The sequence below is a fragment of the Mizuhopecten yessoensis genome, unplaced genomic scaffold (genome assembly GCF_002113885.1).
Source record: "Mizuhopecten yessoensis strain PY_sf001 unplaced genomic scaffold, ASM211388v2 scaffold357, whole genome shotgun sequence".
In the NCBI taxonomy this organism is placed as follows: Eukaryota; Metazoa; Mollusca; class Bivalvia; order Pectinida; family Pectinidae; genus Mizuhopecten; species Mizuhopecten yessoensis.
Window position 1 is genome coordinate 98,341 of NW_018403506.1, and position 13,249 is coordinate 111,589.

General features: G+C 36.4%; 1 protein-coding gene across 1 annotated transcript in view; it reads left to right on the forward strand.

Annotated features, from left to right (window-relative positions):
• LOC110446585 overlaps window positions 1-12,997 on the forward strand; it is a 16,230-nt gene extending 3,233 nt beyond the window's left edge. The window contains exons 2-8 of the mRNA XM_021491798.1: window positions 3,972-4,062; window positions 4,376-4,552; window positions 5,593-5,712; window positions 5,959-6,043; window positions 7,211-7,323; window positions 8,061-8,252; window positions 11,318-12,997. Coding sequence (XP_021347473.1) covers window positions 3,972-4,062; window positions 4,376-4,552; window positions 5,593-5,712; window positions 5,959-6,043; window positions 7,211-7,323; window positions 8,061-8,252; window positions 11,318-11,523 — 984 coding nt within the window. The 3' untranslated portion in view covers window positions 11,524-12,997. The remainder of the gene's footprint in view (window positions 1-3,971; window positions 4,063-4,375; window positions 4,553-5,592; window positions 5,713-5,958; window positions 6,044-7,210; window positions 7,324-8,060; window positions 8,253-11,317) is intronic.
• Window positions 12,998-13,249: the final 252 nt, after the last annotated feature.

Below are 13,249 nucleotides of genomic sequence, written 5' to 3' on the forward strand. Positions count from 1 at the left end.
TTTGGTAACATGTCTAGACGTTTGGTAATGTGTATGAACCTTTGGTAACATGTCTAGACGTTTGGTAATGTGTATGAACCTTTGGTAACATGTCTAGACGTTTGGTAATGTGTATGAACCTTTAGTAACATGTCTAGACGTTTGGTAATGTGTATGAACCTTTAGTAACATGTCTAGACGTTTGGTATTGCCTCTGATTATTGTGCTCTTCCCTGTATGCCCAGGATCTACATGATTTTTTAAGGTTTCAACTGTTTCCATGTTATGATTCAAAACCTAAGATGCGAGGTGTAGGCTGGACCTCAGGGCCAGTTTAGTGGCATATGTCAATTCATCTCTTCAAACAATTGTATATTGATTATGGTGTTGTCATGACAACTGTTTTGTTGGCTTGGGCTGATAACCCCTAAATTCCTCCTAATGTTTAAGACCAAGGCATACATTGAGGTGGATTTGACTTGAATTTATCTCTCGGATGTCGTCGATGAAGCGGAAGACGCTTAAGCATCCGGAACACCTGGGCCCAGTTGTTCGAAATGTGATTAGCTTAATCACTGTTTAACGGCATTTTTCAACCTTGAATAATTTCGTCAATTTACCAGGTATAATCTCACAATTTTGCATGTAAATTCACTCTACTAAATATGTGCTATCCCGAAGAAAATTGTAACTAATTCAATGGTTTTGTTTTAAAGTTACACAAAAATTAAAATTTGTGCTAATCACTAATTAAGCTAATCACCTTTTGAACAACTTGGCCCTTGTCTTATTCTCCTCGAACTGATTCAAGGGCCTTTATGCAAATATTCATTTTGTCCATATTTTGTCATAGTTTTATTGATTTTGATTTGCAGAAATTCTCATTTATCAAATAAGTCTATAACTTAGACAGACAAAGAGGTGGAATTAGCAGCAGCCTTCTGTATTATGCAAATTTATTTTACAGTATAAAAAGTAATATTTAAATTTTAATAATAAAATACCAAGGTCATATCATACATTGTAGGACGACACACTACCATTAGTCAGGACCACTTAATACCCATAGCCTGGGGAAAAGTTCAAAATCTGTTTGTTGTCCTGTCTGTACCTAGTCACCCCTTGAACTTTTTGCAGTCGAATGAGTGATCTTTTAATACTTTTGTCAATATACATAGATCTGCTTGAGTGAATCATCCGTTACACTGTCGAACCGTAAAGTTGATTTCAGATAATAGCGAACGTTTTTGTGTTTCTGTCTGCCATTGTTCACTGTCCGTTGATAAATACTCGTTCTTTCTGATTGGTCGATATAACATTTGCCTCGAAAACTATCTGTCGCTTAAAATTTCAGTCAAAGTTTCTCGATTGTAATGTTGACTTCTCATGTGGGTTTTAGGAGTTCATAGCAACATCGTTTGTGTAAAATAGTTCTTAGTATGATTTAAGCCAATCACACCGAAGCAGAAACGAACGTCGTACAAGAAAAACTATGCCGACTGTATTTTTCAAAATGCATAACAAAAGACATATATGTATCTTGTTGTCATCAGCATAGTAACCAATTTTAAACAATTAGTCTTTTTCAAGTTAAGCAGATAAATATCAACGTTTTTTGTTTGTAAACTATCCTAAAACGGTCCCTTTCATTCATAGGACCTTGTATTTTTTTCTACGTTATTTTACCTTTGTTCTTTACGACATTGACAAAAACGCCTGACACAACCACACGCATGGAGGCCTGTCTTTAAATGAACTTAGCTGTTGATAAAACCATGTACACCAAAAAACAACCGTTGGCATAACCCCGCGTCCTGTTCTCGAAGGCCTTTTACACATTATCGATTATTAAAATGCCATTTTTAACTTCTCAATGATCACACAGCAATTCCGAACAACACCATACAATATAACACTCACTGACAATTTGATTTAGAGCTTTAAGTGCTGGTGAATTATTTACCGTTTTGTGTCATAAAATCCAGACGCGCGGTCTGAACTCAATTTGTAACAAGGTACGAAAGATCCAAATGGTATTGAATAAATAAAACCCCATGTTTGATGTTTCATTAAGAACTTTATTGTGTTTATAGAACATTATGCATAATAAAACGATGGACTACTCTCAATAAACACGAAAAGCGAATACCGAGACCTGGAATACTGCGTAAATGTTAATCCTTAATCGAAAAACCATTATTTATGTACAAATAACACTTGCAGATCTTGTTACTCGCTGACGTTGTTATAGGTGACAATCCATCTATTTTGTTACACTCACAGACGTCTCAATAGCGGACAATACCTGTAATTAAATATTAAGCAAACACAGTTTCTAATACGAACAATTCTTCCTTTGCAATTATGTTCCGTTGTGCCTATCATGAAAACGTCCCTACTGAACAAAAGTTCTATAATGACATTAACTAAGGATTTAATAATATCATGTGAGGCGTGTGACGTATTTCATTTAACCATTCGGGATGTTACCTTGTTAAGAGGACCAGTTCACGTTTTTCGCAGCGCGCCGTCCGACATCCGTCCGTCCGTCAACTTTTTAAACGATAAAAACGTCCGGACGTCAACCTTTGAAATGCTACTTGTCCTGAACTGTTCAATGGAATTTTAATTAAATATGATATGTAGCATCCTTGAGTAAATGGGACTCATTGTTGTATCAAACGAGGATGTGTTACATGGGGATAGAGGTATCAAACCTTAATAGGGGAAATATATGCAAATCTTTTAAGTCCTTCTCTATCTGTTCGAAGCACACCAAAATATCTATGTCTTCAGCATACACACACACAAGCACGCGTAAACTACACACATGGAGGTACGTCCTTAAATGACCTTAGCTGTTGATAGAACGTTAAACAGAATTAAATAAACCAAACCAATCTGTACGAATCAGCAGATCTTAACGGTAACGTCCTGTGGCGAAGAGGAATTTATGCAGTGCAATCGCAGTGGCAACGCGGCTAGTTGTGACAGGGGTTTTAGCAGTAGATGGGCGTGACACGATAGCGGGAAACGATGTCAACCATTAAATCACTCTCCTAGATTATGAATGAAAGGATTTTAACAAAATTTGAACGGGAGTTTCCTTTCGCCAAAGGAACTCAAAAGTTAAGGCCCCCTGGACGCAGAGGCGCAGAGCAAAACAGTAAGGACAAGAAGTAAATTTTTAAAATTAATTTCGTATAGATTAAAGGATTACCCAAATCTGATCTGACTCAGCCTTGGACCGAAGACGGGACCCTTTATCGGAAATAGAAGTAAGAAACTAATTTAGTTTTACCTACGGTGCAAAAGAGGTTATTTTACTCAAATTTTATCTGAAGCATCCTTGGACCAAGAGGACTTGATGAGGTAAAAACGGAAGGTTTCCACTTCTATTTGGCAGAGGGGGCGGGACCAACTTGGGGAAATTGGTAACTCTTTTAAATCGTATTCCTTCCATTGGAAAAAAAGGTTTTTCATCTAATTTAGTCGCATTGTATTTGAGTGAGTTAGCACTGTAAAGTCGGCATCAGATTCGCACTATCGCAAAGAAGCAAATACATCAACATAACTTTGTTGTCAAAGAACTTACTTTATCGAAAACTGAACCTATACACAAAAACCGTGCAAGGTCGGGAATAGAATAGGCCTGCTGTATTCCATTGCAGGATCGTACGAGGCGACTAATTTGGTCCCGTGCAGACTCAGAAATGGTTTCTTCCTTGTCTACTGTAACGAGGACATTGAAGAACCCAATAATGGACTTATTGTATCTCGCTTAATGTGAATCGTAAAAGGCGACTTATGTCGGGCCCCCGGCAAAATAGATGGCTTTCTTCCTGTGTCTTCTACGAAGAGGTCAAACGATAAATCTATGAATACACTATACTCAGATTCATGTCTCGAAATTTCCCTACACAATACCGCTTTGGCCTCAAAAGGTTAAAGACTTTAGTACATACGTATATTACTGCATTTTTTCTCCACAGAACTTGATCCACCCATGCGCACACAGAACATGCCAGAAAGGTTCCGAGTGTTACGTGATGAAAAACGGAAATGCCGTTTGTATCAAAACAGGTAAGATACCAACTTGCATTTGACTTAGGATACCTCGAAAAAGTTAAGTGATATATTTTAAACATTCTGACACAATATAATGTGATTTTAACCTGATGAATCAATTAGAGTATCATTATAGTTGCACGTAAAAATGATGTTTTTGTGTAACGATCAGAGGAAATTATTCACATCAACAGGTTTTAATGCTGAAAAAATGGAAAACAAAATTGCTTATATTTTGAACAGTATTAACATATTGAACTGTTATCCAGTGCACTTAATGGATAATTTGTGTTCTTTAAACGTTTACGTCATAATATTGGAACGACAGAATGCACCGAAAGCCCTTGGCTGTCCGTGGCGAATTCCACAACTCTGTCTCTTGAGCGGACGGTCGGACGTACGGTCGGCATCGTCTGCAATGACGGATTCATAATAAACGGTAATCAGCAGAGGACGTGCAAAGGTAACGGACAGTGGACAGGTGTGAACACGACCACGTGCATCGGTAGGTTTCACGAAAGTAGATTAATTGTTTTTCGATGGGAAAGCATAAATACATTTAAAAACACTCCTTCAAGTGAAAATTCTTTAACATCAGCAATGTCTTTCTGTGGGAAATTTAAAGTTTAGAAATTTCGTAAAGTTTATAACTTTTCTGGAACTCGGTTCTCGCGTTGTCTACAATTAGCCCTTTCCTTCCAAGTACACGCAGAGTACACTTCTACTGCATATCATGAGGAAATCAGCTGTTTATGTTTTGTGGCAAAAAGAATACAAATTGTTAAATGTCCCTAAGAACTATACAAGCAATATGGTAATATTGTATTCCATATTTTACATCAAGTTTCAAATCAATGATATTTATCAAAACGATAGCATCAAGTGTTGAATCTATGATACTTACCAATACGATAATCAATATAAGATGACACTTACACGTATCTCCAGCTGAAATGAGATAATGTCTATAAAAATATAACGAGTCTTAAATATTATTTTGAAACAGTAAATATCTCTAAAATTCTAGATTACCTGAGGACTGCTGGTCTGTGCCAAAATATATAACTAACAATATCATCTTTATACTTACATTTATTTTTTACTTGTATTATCAGTATTAATATAACGGCTATACATAAACGACTATTTCATTAATTATCAATTAATGATGGGTGATATATATACATGAATCTGAAGCTACATGCAATTTTCCTGGAACAGACGATGTTTAAATTTCTTCATATTACATTGGTAAGTGAGATAATAAAAAGACCAAGATTGTTTTGAACACAAACATGAATTGAAAGGTTAATTTGCCAGCTTTCGAAAACGCCTGTTTTCTTTGACGTTTTCGAAAGCTCGTTTTCAATTTGTGTTCAAAACAAACTTAGCCTTTGTTATTCCTACGATACCGATGAATACAATTCCAAACTGAGATTATATACATATCTTTTTTTTTTGAAATGCAAGGTTACGAGCAATTAAAATTTACTACCTTTTCTTGGTATTATGTCATATCCAATATAAACACATGTACTTATATAGAGTGTGCAAACGTAACCCACTACACGACCTACGAGACAGCTATACACCACTGTTTATCCGAAGGCAAAGGACTGCTTCAGTATGGACATAGAACCCCAGCACTCCGTAATGTCACACAAGGTATGATATGTAAGGATAGTAAATAGAGCTATTTCAGCAGTTTCGTCGCTCTCCCTCATAACTTCAAATTTTAATCTATAAACGTCTTTTCTAAAACAGCTTTTCATGATTTGATCCTACTTTAAACTTTGAATAATAATAATAATAATAATTCGAGGTTCTTAGATACGGCTTAATCACAACCTAGTTCGTAGATCGTCTCAAAGCTGTTGTTTAATATTCTGTAATAATTTATTGAAATAACAGGGAGATGTAAGACGTGCCCCAGTGACTTAGTGGCTTACCTACATAAAAGATACCTAGACGCCGACTGCACGACAGGCTACACAAAGTATGTACAATTTTCTTGTCTTTTCAATTTAAAAACGCGCCGAGTTACTTCGGCCTTATGATATTATCTGAAAGTCACGTCATGGCCCACAATCGACGTTAACCGATTATTCTTCACGTATGTAAGTGGTCAAAATGATCGTCGTTACCGCAGTAGAATCTCCTGTTACCTATATCTCAATTGATACAACGTGTATGACAACTGTTCAATCGAAAGCAGTCATTGTCACTCTTTCAATCATTACCATATAATTATATATAAGTTGAAAAGTGAGATCTGATTAAGAAAAATCTGAAAGGATTTCGTCAAACCTTTACTCACCTATTCATGTGTCTGCTGTATCCGACTGCATGATCAAATGAACCGACTAATGAACCCCCTCCCCCCATGTGGAATTTAAAATTGAATGTTTTTCTGAGCATCAAAACCAACATCCAAAGTGCCACCCCTTCGTGTTGCCCCCCCCCCCCNTTGTCAGAATAATATGACCGAATTTAGTTTCGTACTATTTTGTCTAGTTTATGAACCTTCAATGAGATGGCACTGAGCGACTCTGAATTGGCGTCCTTTGTAGACAAAGCAAATATCCGAAAAAGTGTTAAAAAAAACCCTGTGATATATCTTTAACAAAATTAGACGTCGTGTTCGGTTAATGCAATTTTATCAGATTTGATTAAGAAACATTTTATAGATATTAAGGAAAGGAACCTTTTTTTTCAGGATTTCTCTAGCGGAGATAAATTATTTCTGAAAAGAAAACCAAACCCTCGGGAATTTTATGAGAAACACTAAACATGACATAGACAAAATGTAATCAACTGTTCTGAGTGTACAAATTCAGTGCGGCAAGACCGGGGTTCGAAACCTGGACTTCAGATAGTTATACTATTGCTCGACACGATTGAGCTACCTGTCCAATGGAAGTTGCATTGTTAACTATGCTTCGGTTACATTTTAATATACAAAAGGAAATTAAGAAGTCTCGAGATTCTGGGGCAAGACCAACGAAAGTAAGTGGCCAGGCCAAACAGTGCATCAGTTACATCTAAACGGAAGTTAAGGGGAGGTTACTCTATATACAATATAAACAAAGTGAAGTGGGATAGGAATCCTTAAAAAAAGTTCACCAATGCTATTTATAGCAGTACTTTTTTGTTTTAATTACAGCAACTTAAACTGTACCTGTCATTTTACAACGGCTGCTCCAGATATGAAAATAGCAATAGCGACAGAGTTCCTGGATTTGGAAACTAATTATGACTTTTTGTATATATTCGACGGTAAGATGACTATGCAAGTTTTCCTAGATTAAACAAATGGAATAAATAAATTTATAAATACAAGACTTCCTTACTTATACTGATGTTATTTCGGAAAAAGATACAATAACGCGTTGATAATTCATTGTAAATACCTAACAGTTTCTTTTATTATTGATTTGTGACCGGGCGAAATGCTGTGATGGGTGCCTCCGGCATAGCATTTCAGTGAGATAGCACCTTTAAGTCGGCACCATATTCACGCATATTCATATTCACAAGGAGCAAGGAGGCAAAAACACCCAGATACCCTGTCTCCTACAGACTTGCCCGCAAACGCAACACACATTCCTAAATTACCTTTGCGGTTGATAAGACCTTAAACTCTGTACAACAACAAATACAGTACGCAAGGGACATGGAAGAGACAAAAATGTATGTTTGCCATCATTGCAACAACTCTGGATCTTTTTCATTTCTTATCTTTCATCGTCTTCTTCTTTTTTTTATCTACTCTCTGTTCCATGCGGTGTCTCCTTAGACACCCGGCCTCATATGACCCTCTCTCTTATCAGGACGTTAAACCCCAAACAAACAAAAACAATCTATGCGGTAAGCGTTTAGGTTATGTGTGATAACCCATCAAAAACATGAATAGACGATTGATTTCTGAATAGCCTAAAATTGACTATATAAGTGGGAGCAGTTAGTATTTTTTACACAATTTATCTTTTTTTCCCCAAACACTCGAGTTGTAGGAGAAAATGCGACCTACCCGATCCTCGGCAGCTATACGGGAACGACGCCATTTGCACTGGTCACCACTGGGACCGATGCCTTTATGGCACTGAAGACGGATCATTTGTTTGTAAATTCTGGCTTCCGACTGTCCTACCGCATGGTTCCGCCTGACGTCGCCAGTGACACACCTTCATCTCTGAATCTGGGAGGTAACCAAATAAATCCTATTTTACAATCTGACATTTTGAGGTAACCGGGCAACCTGATGACATACCTGCATCACTGACTTCATCAGATAACCATACAAATATAACTCTACATCTTTGTCACTGTCCTCGTGAGGTAACCGGGCAATCTAGTGGTGACACATCTACATCTCTGAAGCCAAGAGGAAACCAAATAAGTAACTTATTTTACACTCTGCCATTGTGAATTACCGGGCAACCTGATAACATACCGGCATCACTGACACAACCAGGTCAACAAACAAATATTGTTATACATCTGTGTCTCTGTCCTCGTGAGGTAACCTGACAACCTAACGACACACCTGCATCTCTGACATCACCAGTTTATTATACAAATATAAGTATACATTTTTGTCTCTATCCTCGTGAAGTAGCTAGGCAACTTATCGACACACCTACATTGTGTACATCTCTGATTTCACCAGGTAACAACATACATGTAGTTATACCACTTTGTACACGTGAAGTAATCGAACACATCTATTAACATAGTCTGTCTGCAATTTATTTTTGCGATGTAACTGAACACACCTTGTATCATGTTCTTATATCTGACGATGCCAGGTAACCATATACACACATAGTAACACACTTAAATCACCGATATCAGTAGTAGCAGTAACCAGGTAGCCGTCCACGCCTAGTAGCATGTACACATCACTAAGTTGTCATCAGGACAAAATAAAACACCTAACACTCAAGTATTACATTGTAACCAGTTAACCAACCACAAACCTCGTAATATGTCTATAACGCTCGAGGTTAACATTCACATCTAGTAGCACACATTAAACTCTTGTATTGTATTGTATTGTATTATATTGTTACTAGGTAACCGACCACACATATAAACACCTATTTTCGGTTATCCACTAGCAGATAACACCCCGGACGTTATTTCAATTTTCTAATTATGACGTCAAGTAACAATGCTTTGCGACGCCATCTGCCATTGTGACGTCATAGTTCATGGCACATCAACAGGAATAAGGTACATGGAGTAATAGAATCTTTCACCCCCTTGGGGGTGAGACAGGGTCATCTCAACCCTCGGGGTAAGATTCTTAAGCTGTCAAACACTCGGCAAGCCTCGTGTTTGACAACATCAGAATCTTACCCCGAGGGTTGAGATCACACTGTCTCACTCACAAGGGGGTGAATGATTATTTTTCTCTTACCCTGTGTTTACCGTCTTATGTATTTTATATAGACATTAAATTAATGCAAGACAATGTTGATATGATGCGGCTGAATTGTCGATGTGACGTCATTGTAGTGTTGCCGTGACGTCATGGTATTGTTAATATGACGTCATACATTTGTTGAGAACGTGCAAAGAACACGTGTACCTTGTCTCAACCCTAGGGTGAGATAAGAAAATCTCACACCGGTAAAATGGTGATATCCCTGTCCAGGGTAAGAGAAAAGGTATTCCCAAGAGAAACATAATATTTTCTACATGTATTATCTGAACATTGTGGCAGAAAAAGGCCCTTAAACTCGTGATTGTTGATACTCATGTTTATCTAACTCTCTTTAGTTAACTTTCAAATGTAAAAGAAATTCTGTAAACCTCGTGTCTGTTAACAATTTGAAAATTACCCGACTGAGATAAACAAGGTAACCAACTCGTGTACCTCTATGTAATCACTTGAACGTTCACTCCTAGTTACACACCTGCTTCTCTGATATTATATTGTTACCACTTAACCATCCACAATTAGCTACACATTTAAATCTCCGATATTATATTGTTACCACTTAACCGTCCACACTTAGCTACACACTTAAAACTCCGATATTATATTGTAACCACTTAACCGTCCAAACTTAGCTACACATTTAAATCTCCGATATTATATTGTTACCACTTAACCGTCCACACTTTGCTACACACTCAAATCTTCGATATTCTATTGTTACAACTTAACCATCCACACTTAGCTACACACCTAACTTTCTGATATTATATTGTTACAACTTAACCATCCACACTTAGCTACACACTCAACTCTCCGATATTATATTGTTACAACTTAACCATCCACACTTAGCTACACACTCAACTCTCCGATATTATATTGTTACAACTTATCCGTCCACACTTAGCTACACATTTAAATCTCCGATATTATATTGTTACCACTTAACCGTCCACACTTAGCTACACATTTAAATCTCCGATGTTATACTGTTACCACTTAACCGTCCACACTTAGCTACACATTTAAATCTCCGATGTTATACTGTTACCACTTAACCGTCCACACTTAGCTACACACTCAAATCTCTGATATTATATTGTTACAACTTAACCATCCACACTTAGCTACACACTTAAATCTCCGATACTATATTGTTACTACCTAACCATCCACACTTAGCTACATACTTAAATCTCCGATATTATAGTGTTACAACTTAACCGTCCACACTTAGCTACACACTCAAATCTCTGATATTATATTGTTACTACTTAACCATCCACACTTAGCTACACACCTAATTTTCTGATATTATATTGTAACCACTTAACCGTCCACACTTAGCTACACATTTAAATCTCCGATATTATATTGCTACTACTTAACCGTCCACACTTAGCTACACACTCAAATCTCTGATATTATATTGTTACCACTTAACCGTCCACACTTAGCTACACACTCAAATATCGGATATTATATTGTTACCACTTAACTGTCCACACTTATCTACACACTCAAATATCGGATATTATATTGTAACCGCTTAACTGTCAAAACATAGTTACCCACTTAATTTTCTGATAATATATTGTTACAACTTAACCGTTTATACCTAATTACATTTTATTGATATATGTGTTTGAACAGCTGGAACACAATTCATGTAAAACAGAAATCACTTTTGTAAACGAACAAATACATGGGATGACCTTGTTTCAATAAGTCCTCAATCAGCAGCGTTTACAATAAAAAAAATGCAAAATTAATCATATCTGTTGAGCCATGCGAATTGGCTCGGACCTATTTTTCTATTTGTAGACATTCCCCGTTACCTCTGGTTGGACGGATACCTTGATGCTAAAAATCACCAATTTCAATTACCAAATGGTGAAGTCGTCAGTATGAGCACGTTGACCTTAGATGCTGCTGCTAAACTTTCACGGTTGTGTTACGACCCGGTCTTCGACCAACTTAAAGCATTTGATGACACCGATTACTGCAACACGTACTGTGAAACCCTGTGATGGCACAACTAAGACAATAACTTTATGATATTGCAACTAACATAATGAATGACAACTAACGCGTTATGTTACAACAATCATCTTGAGTGACAACTTTCCTGTTATGTTACAACTAACAACATAAGTGACAACTTTTCCATTATGTTACAGCTAACATTATGAGTGGCAAAAACTCCGTTAGGTTACAACAAACATGAATATCAAATATATCTTCCGATGTGTTTCAACTGATAATGTGGTTACAAATAACACCTTTTATGTTATAACTCCTTTTTTGTTACGTATGTGACAATACGACCGTAACCTTGATTTAATGGTTTTGAGATTGGTAATCAAAAGTTTGTATAATGCTGAGTTGAACCACTAACAGAGACAGCGATAAAACGTTGTTTTTAAGGATTATTGGCAAGTTTAGCATCCAATACAAACGAGGCAGGTCCTAATCGTTATCGTTAGTAGTAACGCGGAAATTTTGTAATACAGAAGAGTGATTAGTTTGTATTTTGTCTTTCAATAGGTTTATCTGACTGAACGGTGCACTTTAGAAAAGAATTCTTATTTGACACAGGACAGCTTGGCAAAGTATAGTGTTGAGTTTTAGTGTGATATAAGACTGACAGGTATAGTATAGTGATGAGTTTTAGTGTAATACAGGACAGACAGGTATAGCATAGTGATGAGATTTAGTGTAATACAAGACTGACAGGTTTTGTATAGTGGTGAGTTTTAGTGTGATACAGGACTTTCATGTATAGTGGTGACGAGTTCTAGTGTGATACATAACAGATAGGCAATGTATAGTGATGAGTTTTAGTGTGATACATGACTGAAAGTGTAGTATAGTGATAAGTTTTAGTGTGATACAGGACTGAAAGGTGTACTTATGTGGTGATGAATTCTTGTGTGGTACAGGACAGACAGGTATAGTATAGTGGTGAGTTCTAGTGTGATACATGACTGACAGGTTTAGTATAGTGATGAATTTTAGTGTAAAACAAGACTGACAGGTATAGTATAGTGATGAGTTCTAGTGTGATACAGGACTGACAGTTATAGTATAGTGATGAGTTCCAATGTGATACAGGACTGATAGGTATGGTAAAATGATGAATTTTAGTGTAATTAAAGACTGTCAGGTTAATTATAGTGATGAGTTCTAGTGTAAAACGGGACCTACGATCGTATATTTGATTTAAGATGATTGTTATAAATGTATATTTTATGACAATTCGCGTTCGCGCGTAATTGTTTCTTGTCAGCGTATGCAAATTGATTATTTATTAGTGCTTAATTTCAGTTGGCTATCTTAAGAGCAGTGTCGTGTTTTAGTGTTAAGTGTTCTATTTTTAAAATGTACATATATGTAAATAAAACAAAATAGTGTTCAATTACATTTTGTCGTCCTTGTCAATATAACATGATTAAGTGATAGTTTTGACTTTTCCTGTTTTGTTAACATAATATATTTCATCGCTAAATTGTATTTCGAATATTTATCTACTAAAATGTAGTAAACATTTCATCGCTAAATTGTATTCCAAATGATGTTTATCGAGTAAAATGTAGTAAACATTCAATGAATCACACAGAACATTTTGTATTTCTTTGTGTTTTCACTTTTAATATGAGATGAAAAAAAACCTTGTGATTTTGTTTTTCATTGTAGGCTCGAAATTGTTTTTATAGCCAAGGGAACATCTAAATCAATTATTGTTTTGTTATATGT